A 22495-nucleotide genomic window follows, 5' to 3' on the forward strand; every position below is an offset into this window, starting at 1 on the left:
AAAAAAAAAAAATGCTCCAGGGGCACCTGGGTGGCTCAGTCGGCTGAGCGTCCGACTTCAGCTCAGGTCATGATCTCGCGGTTTGTGAGTTTGAGCCCCGCATCAGGCTCTGTGCTGACAGCTCAGAGCCTGGAGCCTGCTTCGGATTCTGTGTCTCCCTTTCTCTCTGCCCCTCCCCTGCCCATGCTGTCTCAAAAATAAATAAAACATTAAAAAAAAGTTTTTAAGTGTTCCACTACCTAGGAAATTCCAAGAGATTTGGGAGCTCTGTCAGACACTCTTTATCATCCAGGAAATGGCAAGGGTCTTAGCAGCTCGGTCAGAAACAGTGGCAGAGACCAATATATAGATTTATCATTTCACAATATGCTTCTATTCTTCAATCGGAGGAAAGTCCTGCCACTCTTGCTAGGGGACAGGAAGGGGAGGTTGCAAATGGCCTGTACAGGGAATTCACAGGACCCACATGTATAAGAATCACTGCCTTGGGCAGCAGGAGTTAAATTTTAAAGAAAAAGCACCAGGGTACCAGTTCAGAGGGTTACCAGAAGGTACAGACACCAAGTTCTTTGAAGAGTCCTTGAAGATAAAAGAAACACTTAGCGGGGGACCTGGGTGGCTCAGTAGGTTGGGCGTCTGACTTCGGCTCACGTCATGATCTCACAGCTTGTGAGTTCGAGCCCCACGTCGGGCTCTGTGCTGACAGCTCAGAGCCTGAAGCCTGCTTCAGATTCTGTGTCTCCCTCTCTCTCTCCCCCTCCTCCGCTCATGCTCTGTCTCTCTCCGTGTCAAAAAATAACAGAGCCTGGAGCCTGCCTTGGATTCTGTGTCTCCCTCTCTCTCTCCCCCTCCTCCGCTCATGCTCTGTCTCTCTCTGTCTCAAAAATAAATAAACATTAAAAAGAAAAAAAAAAAAAGAAGAAACACTTAGCTGGAGAAGACGCAGGGGGTGCAGAAGAGCTGTTTTCAAACATCTGAAGTCAACAAAGGGAAGACAGCTCAGACCTGATCTGAGAGGTCCAGGGGCAGAGCTCGGACCAAGCAGTGAAAGCTGCAGAGGTACACACAGGAGTTGTTCGAGGAGGAGATGGCGGTGTTGGAGAGGACGAGGCTGGTGACTGCCCAGCAGTAATCATGTGACGGTGAGATCCAGGGGCTCAGGGACCTTGTCTGTTTTGTTCACTGCTCTAGTCCCACTACCTAGAATGGTGATCAGCACATAGTAGGTGCACAACCTATACGTGTTAAGTAAATCAGTGGGAGGAATACTCTGCACTTGATGGGAGGTTTGCCAAGGTCATCTTAAGCTCACTGGAGCCGGAATTGGTACGCATCTTCCTTTTTCTGTGTGATCAGCTTTTTAAGTCCCACTGCGTCTTTGAGGCTGTCTCAGAAATACATTGGAAATTCCTATCCTGAAGAGGGTAACAGAACAGTAGGGAATCAGCAATCCTGACTTGGCAGAAGCTCAGCTTCCTAGGTGCTACGCATTTGGAATACAATGTATTTTAAAAGTATCTGTGAGGCATCACTGGTTTCCCCCCTTAAGGCACCCTAGCCAGGAGTCATGCCACCTCAAAGAGGCACTCAAAGTGCCCTCCAAGTTTTTCCTAAAATGTGTGTGTCAGAATAGGTTGTAAGTGAGCATGGTCTTTAATCCTTCTGTTCCCTACTTCTAGGAAGAATAATTCCAATGTCCCACACCCCAACAGCTAGCGCATTAAATAAATCAAGATTCCCAGCAGCCTCCAGCATACTAAAGATAAAACATCAAGGAAGAACTTGAGATCAAAGTCATGAAATGCAGACAGACATTCTATGAGGTATTTATTTGCAACGATCAGGTTTGCTTGCTCAGTGTCAGGTCACCAAAGACAAATGTTCAGGCTCCCAGTGGATCCAAACCAAAGTTCATACAGTTTGGCCACTTTAGGATGGCAAGCATTTGGAGAGGAGAGGATCACCTTAGAGGAACATCCAGAACAAAGACATGAGAAGCTCGGGATGGATCCATTCCACATATCAAGGGCAGACCTAATGTGAAGCATGTCACATGACAGCGAGAGGCAAATGGCAGGCACACATACCACGTTCCCTTGTGTTCCATTCCAAATCAGGGCATAGTCCCGATGGTAATCGACAGTTGAGAAAGAAGAGCTGAAAGACACAGGCGCTGAACAACATTTAATTGCTGTGTGTTAAATTAGGTGACTGGGTTTCAGGGTGACACCTTACAGATAGATGCCAAAGGTGGTGCCATTGCATCAGTTTTCCTGCACTTGGTCGTTCTGCTTTCCTGCAGTAGATGCCACGTCCAAAGGAGACACACGCCAAAACACATAAAAGAGAACTGAAAAACAGAAAGAGGAACTTTTAAGATGAAGAGTCCCCCACACGGAAAGGAGCTAAACTGCAGGACGGTATTTATGTTTAGAGGTATAGCTTCAATACCAGACAGCCTTGAGCCCTGATTCACGAGCTTCAAGGCTTACCATTGGAGGGAAGATGACATTTTTAAAAGTTTTCCTCCGTTTCTTTGGAAACCCAATGATTTTTCTCTACCAGACCCCACAGTTACCTTCACCCATCCTTCTTTCTCTTGGCTTTGTGACAGCTGTGTTAGGTGCTAGAGGAGGAAGAAAGTAAATAAGGAGACACATAAAAAGATTTGGGAACTGGGGAACTGTTTGTGGTTGTTGAAACATGAGGTTATGTAGGGGACAATGGCAGGATATGAGGCAGGACAATTAAATTTGAGATAGATCCCACTCTCCCGGGAGTTTAGATTTTGTCTTTTAGACAATAGGAGGCCCCCAAAAAGTTTTTAAATAGAGGAGTGACACAGTTTATAATGTTTTGTAAACCGCTTTGGCTACACATCGGATAGATTAGAAGGAAAAAAAGAAAAGAGATAGAGAAACCCATAAAGTTATTACCACAGTCCAAATGTGAGATGATTAGATCCTGAACACCAGGTATAGTACTGATAGGACAGATCTGAGAAACATTTCAGGGGTAGAATAGACAAATTGTGCTGATAGATAAGATGTAGATGATAAGAGAGAGGAATCTACATTGATGATGAAGTTTCTAGCTTGGGTGACTGGGTTGGATTTCTTTTTTTTTTTTTTTAACGTTTATTTATTTTTGAGACAGAGAGAGACAGAGCATGAACGGGGGAGGGTCAGAGAGAGAGGGAGACACAGAATCTGAAACAGGCTCTAGGCTCTGAACGGTCAGCACAGAGCCCGACGCGGGGCTCAAACTCACAGACCGCGAGATCATGACCTGAGCCGAAGTCGGATGCTTAACAGACTGAGCCACCCAGGCGCCCCTGGGTTTCTTAATTAATCCAACAAATACTGAGTGAGGACTCATGTGTCAGATGTGTCAGGCACTGGGTACAGTGATGAATAAGGCAGATGTGGTCCTAACTCTCAAGAAATTACAGTCTAGCGGCAGAAACTACAGAGGAAACAAATACACAAAACATTACTTATGTTAATTACAACTGTATGGTAACTGTGAGAAAGTATGATGAAGAATCTAACCTAGTCTGAAGTAAGGGGCGGTGTGGATGGTAGTGCCATCCACTGAGTCAGGAAAATACAAGAAGGATCGATGGGGGTGGGGGTGAGTTTAATTTCGAACATAATGAATTTGAGTCATCTGTTGGTACACCCAGTTGGGGATTTGCACTAGATGGGAATTTGGAAAGAGGCGCTAGAAATATAGTTAAATCTAAGGGGTGTGGTTAAGAAATGTGGCAGAGAGGGTTTCCTAAAAAATGGCCTTGAACCTAAGAGAATGTGCCAGGCCTCCTTAGAAACCATCAGGGGCAGTATCACACCTAGACGTCGGCATCTGACCACACTAGCAGGGTGGGGCTATGACAGGGGAATCTACCTTAATGGCCCGGCTCCAGCAAAGGGAAATGCTGTCAATAATGTATCTGTGAAAAGTGGTTCGAGAAGGGTGAATGCTGGGATTTGCTGGATTGCTAGAACCTAAAGTCCTGACTGGCCTTCTGGTAAACATCAGCTCAGGTTTCTGAAATGCTAAATAAAGGTAGGGACAAACGAGCCCATAGGGCAGGCACTAAAGATCTTATTTTCATAAATATACTCTTTTTCTCTCACCTCTCTAGCTGCCTGTTCCAAATTAATGTCAAGACTAGAGGAGGAAGTGCAGACAGAAAATTCCCTTGCCCTGCTGCCAACCTTTATAGGTAGCCTGTGGGACAGAGGCTGGGAATTCCTGGGGCTTGGGCCAGAGGGTGGCAAGTCAGATGATACTTTGTGCCAGACTTGGCCCATAATGCCACCAACAGCCAGAACCCCCTCACCTCTTCCCTGCCGAACACCCGATTCCTGGCCACTTTTGGCTCCCCACTTTTGGCCCCACTGTGGCACAGGCATGCCCCGTGTCCTGTTCGTCGATACAGCCCTGCACCCAAGCCTGATCGGAGGTGCTCCAATCAGAAGTTCTCTCTTAAATTTAGCAGGGCCTTCTAGTCTGTCTGAGCACATGGGATAGAAAATCAAGGTGTAAAATCTGTGAGGGTAAGGACTTATCACTATTGTTCACCTCAGTCACCCAGCAAAAAGTAGCAAAGGGTAGTTCTCTTTGAATGAATGAAAGTTCCTAAGTAACCTGGCAAACAAACCGAGGATATGTGCATGTGATTGGTGTACCAACTGTCACTCGTTCAAAATGAAGCTTTCCTCAAATGCCTGCTGGATGCTGTGGGTATACTGGTAAATGCATCTCCACTCTCAAGGAATTCTCAGTCTAGATTACAATAAATAGAAAAAATTGCCATAACAGAGGAACATACAACGAGCTGTAGGACAGCACAGAGGAGTAAGTAATATAAACTTCCCCAAGGAGAGGGTATCTGTAGTGGGTCCTGAAGAATAAATAGTGAGCTTCCAAGCAGGCGAGCCAGGGAGGGGAATTCCAGAACTTAAACAAAACGCAACAAAACAAAACAAAACAAAAATTAAAAGGTTTTAGAGCAACATTCCCAGTAATTAATGGTAATGCTGTTGCTGTTATTATTAGACCATTGTGAGTGCCTGGATACAACAATTAAGTACTTATGTGACAGGCCAATTCTACCACTGCTGGTATTGTTGAAAAGCGAGATCCTCAGGTGAGAAAGGAGATGCAGATATAAGATAAAAGCGATTTAGTGAAAACTCTGTAGTGCTACATAAGAACTAAAAGGCTGGGTATGAACTCACAATGTGTCTTCTTTAAAAAAATAAATAACCAAGCAAACCACAAATCTGTTTCCCGACTCTGAACAGTGAAAAGGCCCGTAAACAGCCAAGACCCCTACAACGATCTGGCAGTTTACCACTTCCCCACTGAACAGGACCGAGGCTCCTTCGAGACATGACTCAACCTGGGTCTCGGACAGGAAATGTTCAGAATAAGCCCGGAAAATTTTGTTATGACAGATAACAAGGCAGTCATCAGAAACTCTTAGGGCCGTGCCAACAGGACCCAGGCCAATTTGAAGAGCTTCCCATCAGCCAAAGATGGGACAATTTGAGTACTGATAAGCATAATACTTGTGATGGACTGAAATTAGTTGGTCACTGTTGCCGCGTGCTGCTAAACCAACTACTATTTTGAAAATAGGTGAAAAATAAATAATTTATTCTGCTCTTCTATAAAAACTATATCACTGGATAGCCAAAGAGTAGATAAAGGGAAGTTTTTATAAAAGCAATATTCTAGGGGTGCCTGGGTGGCTCAGTCGGTTAAGCGGCAAACTTCGGCTCAGGTCATGATCTCGCAGTTCCGGAGTTTGAGCCCCCTGTTGGGCTCTGTGCTGACAGCTCAGAGCCTGGAGCCTGCTTCAGGTTCTGTGTTTCTGTCTCTCTCTGCCCCTCCCCTACTGATGCTCTGGCTGTCTGTCTCTCTCTCTCTCTCAAAAAACATTAAAAAACATTTTTTTAAAGAAATATTCTAGTTGGTAAACAAAGAAGTGAAGATGGAATTGAAATATCACCATTTTAGAAACCCTAATGAATGAACAGATGTAGGCATTGCTTATTAATGGTCACTAATATCAAAGAGTAAAAGAGATAATTACACATTATGAGTTTATGGGTGGAAGAATTTACCACCACATATCAAGTAGTCTTGCCAAAACCAACCAACCGACCAATGCTGAATCTGAACAAACCATTAGATACAACCACCAATTTACAGAAAACAGAAGACAGAGCAACATGTTAAACGACACCGTACAGATACAGTCAGCAGAATCCAGACAGTGAGAAGCTACAGGATAAATGATTCTTCAACAAATACATGGTAAAGGGAGAGAGAGGGAAATGGAGTAGGAATTTATATTTGAAAAACATTTAAGAGGGGCGCCTGGGTGGCGCAGTCGGTTAAGCGTCCGACTTCAGCCAGGTCACGATCTCGCGGTCCGTGAGTTCGAGCCCCGCGTCGGGCTCTGGGCTGATGGCTCAGAGCCTGGAGCCTGTTTCCGATTCTGTGTGTCTCCCTCTCTCTCTGCCCCTCCCCTGTTCATGCTCTGTCTCTCTCTGTCCCAAAAATAAATAAACGTTGAAAAAAAAAATTAAAAAAAAAAAAAAGAAAAACATTTAAGAGATACATCAATAAATTGCAAGATGAAATTCAAACACTAAAGTATATTTGATACAGGCATACCTCAGAGATATGGTGGAGATATTCCATACCATGGCAATAAAGTGAACACCACAATAAGGTGAAAGCAAATGAACTTTTTGGTTTTCCAGAGCACGTAAAAGTTATGTTTACACTATATTATGGTCTGTTAAATGTGCAATAGCATTAGGTCTAAAAAATGTACACACTTTAATTTAAAAAATACTTTATTGCTAAACAATGCTAAGCATCGTCTGACCTTTCAGCGACTCACAATCTTTTTGCTGGTGGAAGGTCTTGCCTCAGTGGCAATGGCTGCCAAATGATCAGGGTGCTGGTAAGACTGGAGCGGCTGCGGCCATTTCTCAGAAGACATCAATGAAGTCTGACACATGGATTGATTCTTTTCACAAACGATTTCCCTGTAGAGTGTGATGTTGCTTGGTTGCATTTTAGTGAGAGTAGAACATCTCTCAAAATTGGAAGTCAGTCCTCTCAAACCGTGCCGCTGTTTTATCAACTAGTTTATGTGATCATCTGAATCCTTTGTGGTCATTTCAACAATCTTCACAGCATCGCCACCGGGAGTAGATTCCATCTCAAGAAACCACTTTGTTTGCTCATCCGTAAGAAGTAACTGCTCAGGCGCTCAGGTTTTATCATCGGATTGCCACCATTCAGTCCCACCTTCAGGCTCCGCTTGTAATTCTAGTTCTTATGCCCTTTCCACCCCATCTGCAGTTACTTCCTCCACGGAAGTCTTGAACCCCTCAAAGTCATCCAGGAGGGTTGGAATCTTTCAAACTGCTGCTCATGTTCATGACCTCGTCATGAATCACAAATGTTCTTAATGGCATCTAGAATGGTGAATCCTTTCCAGAGGGTCTTTAATTTACTTTGCCCAGATCCAGCGAGGAATCACTACAGCAGTGGTAGCCTTATGAAATTTATTTCTTAAATAATATGTCTTGAAAGTCAAAATTACTCCTTGATCCACAGGCTACAGAATGCATGTTGCGTTAGCAGGCATGAAAACAACATTCATCTTGAGGGTCGCCTGGGTGGCGCAGTCGGTTAAGCGTCCGACTTCAGCCAGGTCACGATCTCGCGGTCCGTGAGTTCCAGCCCCGCGTCAGGCTCTAGGCTGATGGCTCAGAGCCTGGAGCCTGTTTCTGATTCTGTGTCTCCCTCTCTCTCTGCCCCTCCCCCGTTCATGCTCTGTCTCTCTCTGTCCCAAAAATAAATAAACGTTGAAAAAAAAAAATTAAAAAAAAAAAACATTCATCTTGTACATCTCCATCAGAGCTCTTGGGTGACCAGATGTACTGTCAATGAGCAGTAACATTTTGAAAGGAATCTTTTTTTCTGAGCAGGTTGTAAACAGATGTGCTATCATCTAGGGTTTGTTGTTCCATTTATAGAGCACAGAAAGTGGAGATTTAGCATAATTCTTGAGGGTCCTGGGGTTTTATTAATGGTGAATGAACAACGGCTTCAACTTAAAGTCACCAGCTACCTTAGCCCCTAACAAGAGAGCCAGCCTGTCCTTGCAAGCTTTGAGGCCAGGCATTGACTTCTTCCCTTTATAGCCATAAAAGTCCTAGATGGCATCTTCTTCCAACATAAGAAGATCTGCATTGGAAATCTGTTGTTTAGTGTAGCCACCTTCATTTATCATCTTAGCCAGATCTCCTGGATAACTTGCTGCAGCTTCTATATCAGCATTTGCTGCTTCACCTTGTAATTTCATGTTATGGAGATAGCTTCTTTCCTTAAAGCTGTAAACCAACTTCTGGTAGTTCCCAACTTTTCTTCTGCAGCTTCCTCTCAGCCTTCACAGAAATGAAGAAAGTTAGGGCCACGCTCTTGATCAGGTTTTGGCTTAAGGGAATGTTGTGGCTGGTCTTCTATCCAGACCACTCAAACTTTCTCCATATCAGCAATAAGTCTGTTTTACTTTTTTATCTTTCATGTGCTCACTGGAGTAGCACTTTTTACTCCCTTCAAGAACTTTTCCTTTGCACTCACAACTTGGCTAACCAGCACAACAGGCCTAATTTTCAGCCTATCTCAGATTTTGACACGCCTTCCTCACTAAGCTTAGTCATTTCTCGCTTTTGTTTTGTTTTGTGTTAACGTTTATTTATTTATTTTGAGAGAGAGAAGAGAGAGAGGGAGACAGAGAATCAGAAGCAGGCCCAGCACTGTCAGCACAGAGCCTGATGCAGGGCTCGAGCTCACGAACAGTGAGAATGAGACCCGAGACAAAGTCATATGTTTAACCAACTGAGCCACCCCGGCACCCGTCATTTCTAGGTTTTGAGTTAAAGTGACAGACGTGTGGCTCTTCTTACTTGAGCACTCAGAGGTCATTGTAGGGTTATTAATTGGCCTAAGTTCAATATCATTGTGTCTTTAACAGAGAAGCCCAAGGAGAGGGAGAGAGATGGGGGAATGGCCAGTCACTGGAGCAGTCAGAACACACATAACCTTTACTGATTAAGTTTACCATCTTATATGGGCGTAGATCATAGCACCGCAAAACAATTACAATAGTAAGTAACATCAAAGATCAGTGATCACAGATCACCATAACAGACATAACGATAATGAAGAAGTTTAAAATATTTCAAGAATTACCAAAACGTGACACAGAAACACAAAGTGAGCAAATGCTTTTGGAAAAATGGTGCCGATAGACCTGGCTACCACAGACCTTCAATTTGTACAAAACACAGTATCTGTGAAGCAATAAGCAAAGCTGAGTAAAAAGGAGGTATGCCTGCATTAAGGAGTTATCATTTTTTTTAGATGTGACTATGGTATTATGGTCATGTTTTTAAAAGTATCTTTTATAGATTCAGAATTTAAATATTTGTGCATCAAATAATAGGATACCTGAGATTGGCTTCAAATGAATAGGAGGGACTAGATGAGTGTGTGGGTGAAATAAGGCTGACCACAAGCTGACAAACTGTGGAAAGTGAGCCATGGGTATGTGGAGATTCGTATACTGTTCACTCTACTTTTGCCTGTGTTTAAAGACTTTCCACAAAATAAGTTTAAAAAGGAATAAGAAGTTATTGTGTTGACCCACTCTCCAACCCAAGTTCCCCCAAATGACTCCAAAGAAAGAGAACCAGGAAGAAGAGCAATGAAGAAATAGTGCAGAAACTGAAAATGGATTCTCTGTGCAGGGACTTTTCAGACATGGTGTAGAAAATAAGGGGCTGGTAGAAAACAGTGTTAGCCGTGGTATAAAGTCCTGCTGTTTGGATGCTGTGTTAAAGAGGATGATAGCACTGGGTTAAAGCTGATTTCAGAATGGAACTGATGTGTATAAACATAGCAAAAGGGTTTGTAGCTTTAGTTGACCAAAGGAACACTCCTGACCCAAGTGAGTGAAAGGATAATTGCACATAAACCCTAGGTATCAAATCAGGAGGGTTTTAATGACAAAGGAATTTCCTCCAGTCCTCTTCTCATCTTTTATTAAAGCCCCATCACACTGCAGTATAATTATCTGCTGGCCACCTTCCTCCACACAGACCCACTTATCACTGCTCTTGGGAAGGCAGCCCCCGTCTGAATGCGGTCCTTCAGAAACTCCCTCCCACAAGCCAAAGTAAGACTCCCAAGGTAGTTTCTAGGCTTCCCCAGGGTCTTGGCTCAGAGAAGAAATGGCACTGGCCCTCAGGTGATAAGTTAATTTTTAAAAAGGAAGGAAAGAGCAAAGGAAAGAAGGAAGGAAAGGAGGGAAGAAGAAAGCCAAATATTCTCTATAATATCTCAATGACTTATACAGGGGTAATTTCTCTGATCACAAGTAATCAGAAGCTCCTCTGTGATCCTGAGTTTCCAGACAGAGCTCTTCCCATAATCCGTGCTATGCTAAGCCCTCCAATGCACAGATTTGTATAAGGAAGGTTATCTGCGAGATTAGAAGCCATTCTTTTTCAGTGAAAGCTGGGAGGCTTAAGATTACAGTAGAAGGCAGCCAGCACATAAATCTACAGTGCCTGGGGCTCTAGACAGACCCCTCATTGGCAAAGCGATTGATGCTTCTGCCAGGGAAGCTCCAAAGAAACTGTTCATCACTATCTCATTTGTAGACGTGAGGCCAAATGGAGACACTGACACCCAAGTTTATAGATCTGAGCAAAGCCCAAAGGTGTCAAATTTGTATAAATCAGGATGGGAGGTCTGCAAAGGTCCTAGGGTCCAGGCTTTTCTCAGATGCCAGTTTCTGACTCTCTGAAGGTTTACAGCACCTGGGACATTAGTCGGAGCCTTCATAATAAAATATAAGGAAGGAACTCAAGTCCTAATGCAAGAGCAGACTGAAAGAGCCCCTCACCCAGGCTGGTATCAGGTATTCTCGACCAAGGCAGAGAGATCCAAGCACCTGTTGCCCTTGTGGTCTCTACCTCTATCCTCCAGCTGAGCTCAGATTTTCTTATTCCCAGTGAGGTGAGCCCACATCGCATCATTGTGTCCCAATGAACAACCTATGACCTCACCTTCCCAAATGCCATGGGAAGCTGACCACTCTTCAGAAAAACAGGTAATTGATTGCTTCTGCTCAACCTTCAGGGCCAGACTCAAACAAGATCCCTTCTGCGAAGCCTTCCCTCAGGCCAAATGAGTCAGTGCTTCTGTGCTCCCACCGCGCTCATCAATTCACAATTTGGGTAGGGCACTGCTCACATAATATGCTTATTATCTGTTTAGCTATTTTACCCATGGACCGAGGCTCCCCATGGAAGATTGCATCTGATTCGCTAGGTCCCCAGTGCCTGGTCCATGGGGGACCACAGAGTCACCTCAAGTAAACATTGAGCGACAGAGTAAATGATGTCTGGAACTCCGTGAGCCAAGACACCTCTGGTAAAAGCCCACATCCCACTCTTGCCTTAATCTTACAAAGGGTCACCTCCAACCACCCAACTTTGACTGAACACTCGCTCTGTCTGTGCCAGGCAGGCATTGGGCCAAGCACTGGGGAGTCCAAGTCCAATTAGACTCAGTCTCTTCCCCATGAAACTCAATCTCAGGAAGAGACCCGCCTTGTCCTAGGGCCTTCTCTGCAACAGTCAATGAAATCCATCTGCAAGAGGAGCTGAACAAATGTGCAGACAATCAAACCATGAGGCAAACAAGCTACCACATGCTCATTCTAAGGCGGTGGGCTGCAAAAACAACCCACTGAGGTAATGGAGGAAAAATGTTAGAACTTCTATTAATATCTATTTTTCATCAAAAAAAGAAGAAACTACGCTTTAATAGTTACTGTATGGATTGACAACAAAATACGTAAAACGTAAACACCTACACACATATTACTAGAGTATGTGCTTGTGGCAGACAGAGAGCAAAATGGCCTCCATACAATGTACACGTATATTAAATCATGATGTACACTTTAAATACCTGTATCATCTTATTTGTTAATGATTCCTTCATAAAGGTTAAAAATAAAATAAAATTAAAATGCCCTCCAATGATCCCTGCCTCCAGGTATTCATGCCTTTGTATAATCCCCTCCCATTGAGTATGAGCAAGACTTGTAACTTGCTTCTAATCAAAAGAATACAGCAAAGGTGATAGATATCATTTCTATGGTTATTTTATGTTACAGATCTTCTATCTTCCTGACTGTCAATTATCTCCATTTACAGCTTTGATGACGCTGGTGAGCCTATGGAGAGGCCTATGTGGCAAGAAACTGGGGACAGCCTCCAGCTGACAATTAGCAAGGAAGCCTTCAGTCAACAGGCTGCAAGGAAGTGAATCCAGCGAACAACCATGTGAGCTTGGAGGAAGATCCTTCCCCAGTCCAGCTTTCAGATGAGACCCCAGCCCAGGCCAACACTTTGAGCGCAGCCCTATAAGAGAACCTGAAGGAGAGAACCAAGCTAAGCTATGCCTAGATTCCTGACCCACAGAAACCGCGAACTAATAAATGAGTGTCATTTAAGGTGCTAGGTTTGAGGTAATATCGTTAGGCAGCCATAGATAATTAATACAGCCCTCACATTCTTAAATTCTTAACTGATAGGTTATGCAATCAAACAAGTATGGATTCTATGAACTGAAGCATCTCTAGACCAGCAAAGGAGGGCTCCAAAAAAGAGGCCAAAAGCCAGCAGTGGGAGCCTGGAAGTTTTATTAATAAAAACAACATCAGCCTTCAAGGTAGGAAATCAGAAAAACCTCCAAAATTGGCTTCAGAATACATGAGTTTGGGTCCAAGCTCTGCCTCTAAGAGGTAGGTGAACTTAGTCAACTCAGACTTCTTAAGTCCATCTTCCTCATCTATACAATGGGGTCAACAAGGCTGGTGAGAGTGGACAAAGAGAGAGTGATCTGGAAAGTATTTTGCAGAATGAAGTGTGATATTACACATGTTGGTTTGCTACAAAAGTCTGGGATGGCCTTGGGCAAGGCACTGTCCTCTCTTGGCCTCAGCTTCCTTATTATAAAAAGGGGGAGGGAAGCCCATCCTATCTGCAAGGGCTCTGACCTTTAATTCTGACATTACATCCCCATGTGAAGAGAGGAAGAGGGGAAGGAGGGCTGTGACATTTACAATAGTTCCCTAGTCATTCCATTGGTCAGGGCAATTGTCTTACCAATAACCCTGCCAGAGGTGTCTTTGTTTGACCAAGCAAATCTTGTCAATTTGCAAGGCCTGCAACCCAAATTCCCCAACTAAGAGAAAAAAATCTACTTATTTGACAAAAAAGAAATAAAGGGCCAAGGTAAAGTCAGTGAGAACCACCAAATCTCAACACAAATACCAAGCCACTCTCAGAGGGGCAGTAGCTTTGAATCTATCACTGAGTACCTTAACTATGTGCCAGGAGCTTTTTAAATGTGATCTCTAATCTTCACTGCAGTCTTAGAGTATGGGTTGTATCATTCTTATTTCACAGTTAAGTTGGCCGAGGCTCTGAAAGAGTAAGCTCCTTGCCCCAGGTACACGGCCAGTATAAGGTAGGACCAAGATCTCATTTTAGTTCTGCTTGACTCTATAGGCCCTGGTCTTTGCACCACACTCAATTACTCTGGGAGAGGAGAAGGTCACTCTGTGGTTACAAAACAGACGAAAGGTTCTTGGCCCACAGGGAGATCAGGGGCAGAGTATGGCTTCATTCACTCACTCCACAAACATTTACTGAGCATCCACTGTGTTGTGGTGAGCAATGAAGATAAAGGGTAATACCTATTTCTTGTTCTCATGGAACTGAGTTGAACAGTTCATACCTCAAGAGGACATACCAGTCCACAGAGGACAAATGAATCAATGAATGAACAAATGAATAGGCAGATGGACGCAGAGCGAACAATTAGTAGTTCAAGCACCATTAACAGTAATGTATAATAAAAGCTATAATAGGATCACAAGGTAAGTGATGACGGTTGGAAGAGAGGGAACATTTCAGCCATCTGGAAGAGCAAGTGCAAAGGCATGTGTTCTGGCAAGGGCAAGAGTCCAGCATGGCTGCAGCCTTGGAACATGGAGGAGCTGGAACTGGGAGGCAAGGAATAGGCCATGGAGGAATTGGCTCTCCCTTTACTTCCTTTACTCTAACCAACGGAGCTCACCACCGAAGTGGAATCATCCAAGAGGCCAGAGAGCAAACCAGGCATGAGAATGTGTAAGCTTTGGAGAACCCCGTGAGTAATTCAAGAGAAGTCACGCTCCGGGTCTGAGGCCATGGTGAGAAGTCACAGGGAAACTACAAAAACCACCAGGACTGTAACCAAGTAGAACACACCCACACTGTGCTCCTGGGAAAGGGGCAGAGAGCAGAGGGGAGGGGATGCTAGGACCAGAAGGCAGGAGCTCCTCTCATGAAGAAGCTTAGAGCTCACATCTCCCAAACCTATCAAACCAGGGCCACGTGGATTTCACAGTTGAGGCCTTCAGCTAGAGGACACATATATGCAGACATGCTCGTGCACAAACACCACAGTGAATCGTACGGAGAGACAAAAAGGGTCTGGCCCTCTTGGTTCTTGATGCTAACAGTAATGGAAGTGCTGCGCTTGCCCACTTCTGACTGTACCAAACAGCAAAAAATATAACAAAAAATAATCTCTTACTTTCCTTTTCAGCTGGCCTTGGCTGCTGCAACTGTTTGGTTTGGAGCAGCTGTGGCTGTGGGGAGGTGGTCCATCTCCGGTGCATCAAAAAAGTATGCCTGCAGGAGAAGGAAACCCATGAGGGCGGTTAAAACACAGTGATCTGCTCGAGTGTTCTAGTCTTCATGCCAATAGTATGTCTGGGCTCTCATGGCCCCTATGTTTCCCTCTGACACATTTGTCATCCCACTGAACTACAACCGATTCTGTTTCTATCCATCTCACTTGCTCTACCGTGACTTTTTAAAATTTAGCCACTATTTATTGGGCACTTACTACATCTGACTTCATCTGCATAACAACCCCAGGGGAGTGCTATTGTTATCCTCATTTGACAAATGAGAAACTGAGGCTCAGGGAGGCTGCCATTCAATCATGTGCACATGGCCAATAAGTGGGAGAGTCGCGTCTTTTCTGACTCCAAGCTCCTCAGGCTCTTAATCACTACCTTACAGTCTCTCCTCCCGGGCAAAGACTGTGTCCTTCTTGTCCCTGTGCCACCAGCCTCTGACTCAGGGCCTGGCACACTATGTAAACAGCCAATACTTAATGAACTGAACTACGACAGATTGCTGCTAAACCCGCTGGCTCTTGGTAAAGACCTTTGAAAGAAAGCGCCAGGCAGGACTTACCTCATAATTCTTCACCGTGAAAATGAAAGGTTTGATAAATGCTTTCAGTCAACATCTGCAATTTAACTGTCAAAAATCAGGAGGAGACAGAAGAGGGAAAAAACCAAGGAGGATCTTCCGACCTGTCTCAAGGTCTGCGAATCTTGACTTTAGCCCAGTAAAATACCTGGGTTGTTCAAAGAAAAGGTGACTCTCTTAACAGATCAAGGATCACTGCACACTTGTGATTCCCCCTTGGAAGTCAGGGCATTGGGATCAAATGGATAAAAAGCCAAGTCAAGAACCATTTTGCCAGCGCTGCTCTCTATCAGCCAGAAGGGGGCACCAACATGACACACTAGAACTTTCCCCAACATACTCCTATTCTGTGTTAGCTCTTCAGCAATCCATTTCAAAGTTTCCAGCTACAGGGCGCCCCTAGTTTGTCACAGTCCCTGAGCCATCCTATTAGCTCTAAAAGCCTTCCTCCCAGGGTCCCTAAATGAACGAGGGGACAGGGGACATCCTGCTAGTGTTGGGCCCCTCCAGGTATCGTGAAGGTGGAGCCACAAAGCCCTCATGAGGCAGGAACAGTACCTTTCTTCCAGGCTACCGGACGAAACCCTCATCAGAGGGAATGAGCCAAGAGGCCAGGTTCTAAACCTGGTTTTGCTAGTAACTCGCACAGTAACTCCGGACAAATCACTCCACCCGTGAGTCTCAGTTTTCTAATCTGTGAAATGGAAGGATTGGAAAAAATGACCTCTAAGGTCAAACTGTAATTCTACGGCTCATTAGTTCATTAATTCCACAAATACTTAGCAATAGCCACAGTTGTCATTCAGGGAGTGCCTACTGTGCATCAGGCGCATAGATCATTAACCTACTCGATAATCCTATAATAGGCAATTTTATCCCCATTTTAAAGATGAGCAAGTGGCAAAGAGATTTTCCCAAAGCTACACAACCCTGTGTCTGAGGGCTTCAATCCAGTTGTGTCCGGCTCCAAAAACTACGTTCTTCTCTTTTCCAGTGCTGCCTGCAGTTTGGCACCTAACTTTATGCCCAGTCTAGATCAGACGAGATGGGCGTGTTCAAGGTGGTATGGCCGTAGACTATGTCCAGTCTAGGACGAGGCACTGTGGAGGCCTCAGGATGAAACATCAGGCTTTCTAGGAGTAGGGCTGGGAGTGTCCCCTGGCAGAGAGTTAGGGCACAGGACTGTCCACCATCAGCAGTAACCACGGCAAATGCAGGCTTGTACATCTCCAATACACCAGTCGAGGACGCACCCTCTGGTGCTTCCTTAGTCCTCCCCACCTGGAGTGAGCGTCCACTACCAACTTAGCATACAACTGTGAGCCCTGAGGGGCCCTCGGCAGATAGAGGACTGTCCAACACTTTAGTACATTGAAGCTTTAAAACCCGCAATCCGTGCTCCCTGGGGCAGTGAGAAGCCAAGCTGTGTGGGTCAGCCACTGCCCCTCCCCTGCCAATTCTTCTCCCTTCTGCCCTTCCACTAATAATAATATCTGCCATTTGCATGGCTTGTATTGTTCATGTTGCATGTATCATTCAGTCCTTACAAAAGTAAAGATGTTCCTGCAGCTCCGTTTTCTAAGTGAGGAGGTAGGGGCCAGAGAGGGGAAATAACCAAAGCAGGGAGCGAAGGAGCTGGGACCAGACCCCATCTCCTAACTTCTGCTCCAACCTCTTGTACTGCACATCTCCAGAAGAGATAAGAGGAGGCCATCTCCAGCATGGAGAGCAAAACCCCAGGCACAGAGGGCCCCTGGCTAAACCCGATCATGGGATGGTTCCCTTCCACGAGGAGGAGAAAACTGCACCTCCCTCCAAGAGGGGGTCTACACCTGCAGTTCCCTCCCTGCTCCATCACCCAACGTGCCTGGCTCCTTGGACTCCCTAAGAAGTGAACAAGAAGAAGCCTTCTCTCCTGTCTCCTCCTCTCCTCCAACTTCCCAGCCAGGTGTATGATGGAAAAGGCATTCTGGAGAGAGGTGGGAAGATGCCAGTGAGAGGCACCAATGAAAGGGCCCTGTCTTTCGAGCTGTGTGACCTTGGACCACTCTCACTGGGGCACTCAGGAGGAAGAGGTAGCAGAGTGGCCTTGGCAGCTTCAGATCACACAGGGCTCTCTTAGTACCTTCTTTACACCTGAAGAACCCTTCACGACACATGAAGGGCTCTCACGGCCATCTCCCTGAGTCTCACAAGAGCCCACAAAATATGAGTCTCCATGATAGAGGAGGAAGCCAGGGCTCTGAGAACGAAGTCACTCGCCTAGGCTCACAAAGCTAAGCCCAGTCCAGGGCTCTTTTTATTTCATTATAATGCTCTCTTCCAGCAAGTTCCGGAGCAGCAGGACGGGCAGGTAAATCCTAACTTCAGTGTCATTTACCCCCAAAAGGGAGTAACAGGCATGGGAGGTAAAAGACCCTGCCACCCACACCAAAGGAAATAGGTTCTCAGTAATATTACCGTCACCACCACCTCCTTGCCCCCTCGTCTAATCTGCCACACTCCTCTCTATTCTTTACAGAACTGAACAAGGCAGTGCTTCTTCTCTTGCTTCTTCTCTCCACCAACTCAACTAGGTATATGCAGGGAAATTTTCAAGAGAGACGTGGGGAGACACCAGTGAGAGGGCTACGGCGAGAAAGGACATTCTTCCTCCGCAGACAGAAAGGTCAAGAAAGGCCTCAGCAGTGTTAAAATGGGTCAGCCCAGGGACTCCAAGTCCCCGAAATCAATGGTGTCACTCTGCCGTGAGTCAGACCGATAGTCCTCCGTCTCAAAAATTTAAAGCTTAGACATGTAAACTGCAGGTAAACCAGGTCCGTGTTTCAGAACTTGGCACTTTGTATGAGACTTTGTTCAATGATCAAGTATTGGGATCTTATTAATGACCCAGGTTGTCTACACAAAACTATCACAGATCAAATGGTGCCAAAGAAATATTTACTCCCACAACTGTAAAACCCAGCCAAGGGTCTGGACACATACAATATGGGTATCTTCCTGTGGGCACATTCTTTCCTTCATTAGTGACCTTAACATTCTTGGACTCAGTGTTCTTTAAAAACCTGCTTCAAGGCCATGGGCAGCAATTTTTGTGTACAATGTGCACAAAAGATATAAAACCGTGGTTTGTACAATGTGCACAAAAGATATAAAACCGTGTTTCCTTAGGACCAAGGGAAAGGGACCTAATTTATGGGCATTTGTGGGACAAGTTCTATATTAACTGTTTTATATGTATTATTTTATCCTCAATACAACCCTAGGTGGCAGGAAATTTTATGCCCATGTTACCGATTAAGTCATTCAGATTCAGAGAAGGTAGGTACCATGGCCCAGCTCACACAGCCAGTGAGTGACAGGGCTGGTCTTCAATCTGGACCTGCCTGAAAACCACATGCTCTCCCTAAAAAGACACCCAAATACATGAACCCAAAACCTCTTTTAAATGTTATTCACCTTAAAAATATCTCCCCTCTCCTAATTTGATTTCATGCTCAGACTTTCCACCTATGAAACTGGAAATTTCAAAACTCTTTCTAGGTATGTGCAGAAAACCTGCAAAGACATCCAAAGGTTGAACATCCCCCCCCCCCGCCCCCCAACCTCTTACAGACACTCATCCACCCCGACTTCCTCTGGCCAGACTCCAAATCTTACCAAGTTTCAGAAATTAGGTAAAGACAGAGATTACCATCAAATTCTCATCATTTACCGCTTCTCATTTAGGACAGTCTATTCAAAACAATATTGATTTTATGGAGCCCGTCTTAAAAGACCCGTTCATTGTGAGTAACAGGTTGAGGTCTTTCAGCATTTGTATCTGAGGCACACAGGAAGATCACAGGAATGAGACCATACCAAGCAGCCCACAGAAAGCAGCGTGTGAAGCAACACAATTGTCACAATTGTGGCCAGTGCGATGCGCCGGTTATCCTCACGAACGGCTGGCCAAAATGTCATTGCCAAGACAGAGCCTGAGACACCCAGGGCAATCATGACTAGAATCCAACGAACAGCTTTCTGGGGGATAATCCACAGCACCTGAAAGAAGAGGAGGAAGGGGAGGGCTTTTTTGGAGGCATTTCGGAGAGGCATTTGTTCATTCCAGGCACGTGTGTTTGTAAAGGCCCCTGAGCCAATCAGCAGCTGGGCCCCCTGTGCCACTGTGGTTTCTCAGTACAGCTGGAGAAACACCCCAGCATGCAGACTGAGGCGAATGCTTTCAGAACAAAGGGCTCAAGATCCAGCAAAGGCACTTGGCTCCCTATCCCCATTCCCGCTGCACCTCTAAATTCAAATGGTATTCTTCAGGCGTGCATCAGTGTCAGGCTAGAAATGATGATGCTGGCTGAATTTTCAACAAGCCCGGGGCATCGCTCAGAATAGGTATAGTACTTACTGCTGTGGGGATATAAATGAAGAGCGAATATCCATAGACGCACACAATCTCCAAAAACGAGTAGGAAACGATGTTCATAACTTTGCTGTTTCTCCACATGAGGAAACCCCAGAGTGCGAGAGGAACCAGCCAAGCATAGGCATAGATGATCGTGGCCGCTATGGACACTGAGGATGACAGGACACAAGTTTTAATCCCCATCGTGCCTCTAATTACTATCAGAGCACTTCTAATACCTTACTGGACTTACTCCCTAGCATGTTCACCTGCTTCACTGGCTCATGGGATCGAGTCTTATTGGTCTCATAGTCCCTGCGCCTGGCACAGTACTGCCACAGAGCAAGCACTCTAAGGCGGTGCTTAATTGACGAAGATTTAGTACTGTCTTTGTGTGATGACCAGTGGTCTCTCATATGGTTTTTATAACTGGTTTAATAACAACAAACAGTACTGAACAACTGAATTATGCAACTGAAAAACTTCAGAGGGCCTCAATACAAGTGTTTAAACATACCAAGCATTTCAGTCAAAGGAAAGCCAACTATCCCCTTGGAAGAACACACCCTCTTTCCCAGTATAACAAGAGCTGACATCGATGTCTTGAGCAAATGTATTCAAATGCCCTGGGTGCAGATTAACTTGCTCTGCGTGCTATTTAGAGTGCCTGCTGTCCCTGAAATAGGGAGTTTCAGTTCATTGATGAATCGCTCGACAGATTCTTCACTTTTACTTTCTTCATTAAATAATTCTGTGTCTGTGGTAGCAATGCTACCGAGTGGCTCCTCAGAACAGCAGTGTTCAGTCTATTACGGTCCAGGCCGCCACCGCTGCCTCCTCCTCCTCCAGAAGATTCATTTTCCCTCCTCTGGAGTGGAGGACCATAAAGTGTGGCTAAGCCCATGGCACCAGCCCTTCCTACGGGAAAATCAGTAAGTAATGCACTTAACGCTCTTGGCAAGCACAAAGGCACCCCAAGCAATTGTAGTCAGACTCTGGTTAAGACATGTGATTGGCCAAAACGTTTTTAGCTCCCAGAGGAGATTTTTCATATTGGGAACTAATAGCCAAATGTAATTCTCCTGCTATACTGCCTTTTTTTTTTTTTTTTTTTTAATAGCTAAATGAAGGGGAAGGGAAGTACCTATATACCTACAGCCATCCACTGGGTGTCAGGCATTTCACTCAGTATTTTATTGAGGCAACACTGTGTAACAGTCAAGGTCACAGACTCTGCATGTGGACTCCAAGAGCTCTAATCCTAGCTCTGCCACTTATAGCTAAGTAACTCTGGAGGGTGAATTACTTAACTTTCCTGCCTTAGTTTCCTCATGGGAATTATCATAGCATATACTACCTTCTAAGATTACTAGGAGAATTAGGGGCTCTTGGGTGGCTCAATCAGTTAAGTGTCCAACTCTTGATTTCGGCTCAGGCCATATGATCTCATGGTTCGTGAGATTGAGCCCCCACTCCAGGCTCCACACTGACAGCACGGAGCCCATCTGGGATTCTCTCTCTCTCCCTCTCTCTTTGACCCTTCCCAGCTTGCATGGGTGCATGCTCTTTCACACTCTCTCTCTCTCTCTCTTGCTCTCGCTCTCTCTCAAAATAAATAAACTTAAAAAAATCACTAGAAGAATTAAATGAGTAAAAACAAATATACTTATAACACTGATTGATAAATAAATGCTCATTCAAGAATTAGCTTTTCATATCATTAACTGATATGTAAATATATTATTTCACATAATCTACATCTTCATTTTAGAGATGAGGAAATAGGATCAGAGAAGTTAAGTGGTTTGGTCAAGGTCAAATAATTAACAAGTGGTGGAAGCAGGATCTGACCTTGAATGTGTGGATGTATACTCTTCACATAAAATGGAAAAGTGTTTATTGACAGAGTCAATGATTCATCCCATGACTCCCTTATACTGTCCAACCAAGGAGGATAAGAAAAGATAAAAACTCTTCTGAGTTTCCAGGCCCTCAGGCAGGGTAATTCACTCCTTCTTTTCTGTTAATATACCTACACATACCTCTGATATAGAAATTAACACATACCATTTACAGCAATATTCATTTACCTGACTTTCTTTACTTAACCATTGAACAACTTGAAGGCAGGGTCTATATCTCATGATTAACATTTACTGAGTTAAACTCAAACCAGGATCATTTGACAAATGGGGCTGGAAATGAATCAGGTCTGACTCTATGAAAATGGTCATGGAGGGTAGAAGGAAGGATACACGGAGACACATACACACACGGAAGGAACTACGTATCTCTCTATACACTCATATATGTGTACGTGTATGAACTCTTTTTTGTACAAGGCACTATTCCAACCTCTTTACAAACACCAACTCTTTATTCTTACAATGGCCCTATAACATAGGTATTATTATTCCCATTTCACTGATAAGGAATCCGAGGTCAAGAGAGATGAAATAACTTGCCCAACAAGTAGAAGCTAATGAGTGATGGAAATGGAACTTGAAGCCAGTGGCCTGGTTCCAGAGACTGGGCCCTTACACAGTCTGTATATAGCCTCTCACAGGACAGCAGGCAGGCAGGAGGGTGGGGGGCGAGGAGGACAGAACTGAGCAAGTGGCACACATCAATCTCCTATAAAGCCAAA

At 44.7% G+C, this 22495-nt stretch overlaps 1 protein-coding gene across 2 annotated transcripts in view; it reads right to left on the minus strand.

The window, feature by feature from the left end:
* Positions 1–1802: 1802 nt before the first annotated feature.
* The window catches only part of YIPF1 (Yip1 domain family member 1), a 37307-nt gene continuing 16614 nt past the window's right edge, over positions 1803–22495 (minus strand). For both annotated transcript variants that reach the window (XM_040470317.1, XM_040470318.1), the window contains 4 exons: positions 19852–20018; positions 19311–19493; positions 14761–14858; positions 1803–2350 (listed from right to left, as the gene is read on the minus strand). In XM_040470317.1, coding sequence (XP_040326251.1) covers positions 14769–14858; positions 19311–19493; positions 19852–20018 — 440 coding nt within the window. In that variant the 3' untranslated portion in view covers positions 1803–2350; positions 14761–14768. The remainder of the gene's footprint in view (positions 2351–14760; positions 14859–19310; positions 19494–19851; positions 20019–22495) is intronic.

The sequence above is a fragment of the Herpailurus yagouaroundi genome, unplaced genomic scaffold (assembly GCF_014898765.1).
Source record: "Herpailurus yagouaroundi ecotype Mexico unplaced genomic scaffold, PumYag 77, whole genome shotgun sequence".
NCBI classification, from domain to species: Eukaryota; Metazoa; Chordata; class Mammalia; order Carnivora; family Felidae; genus Herpailurus; species Herpailurus yagouaroundi.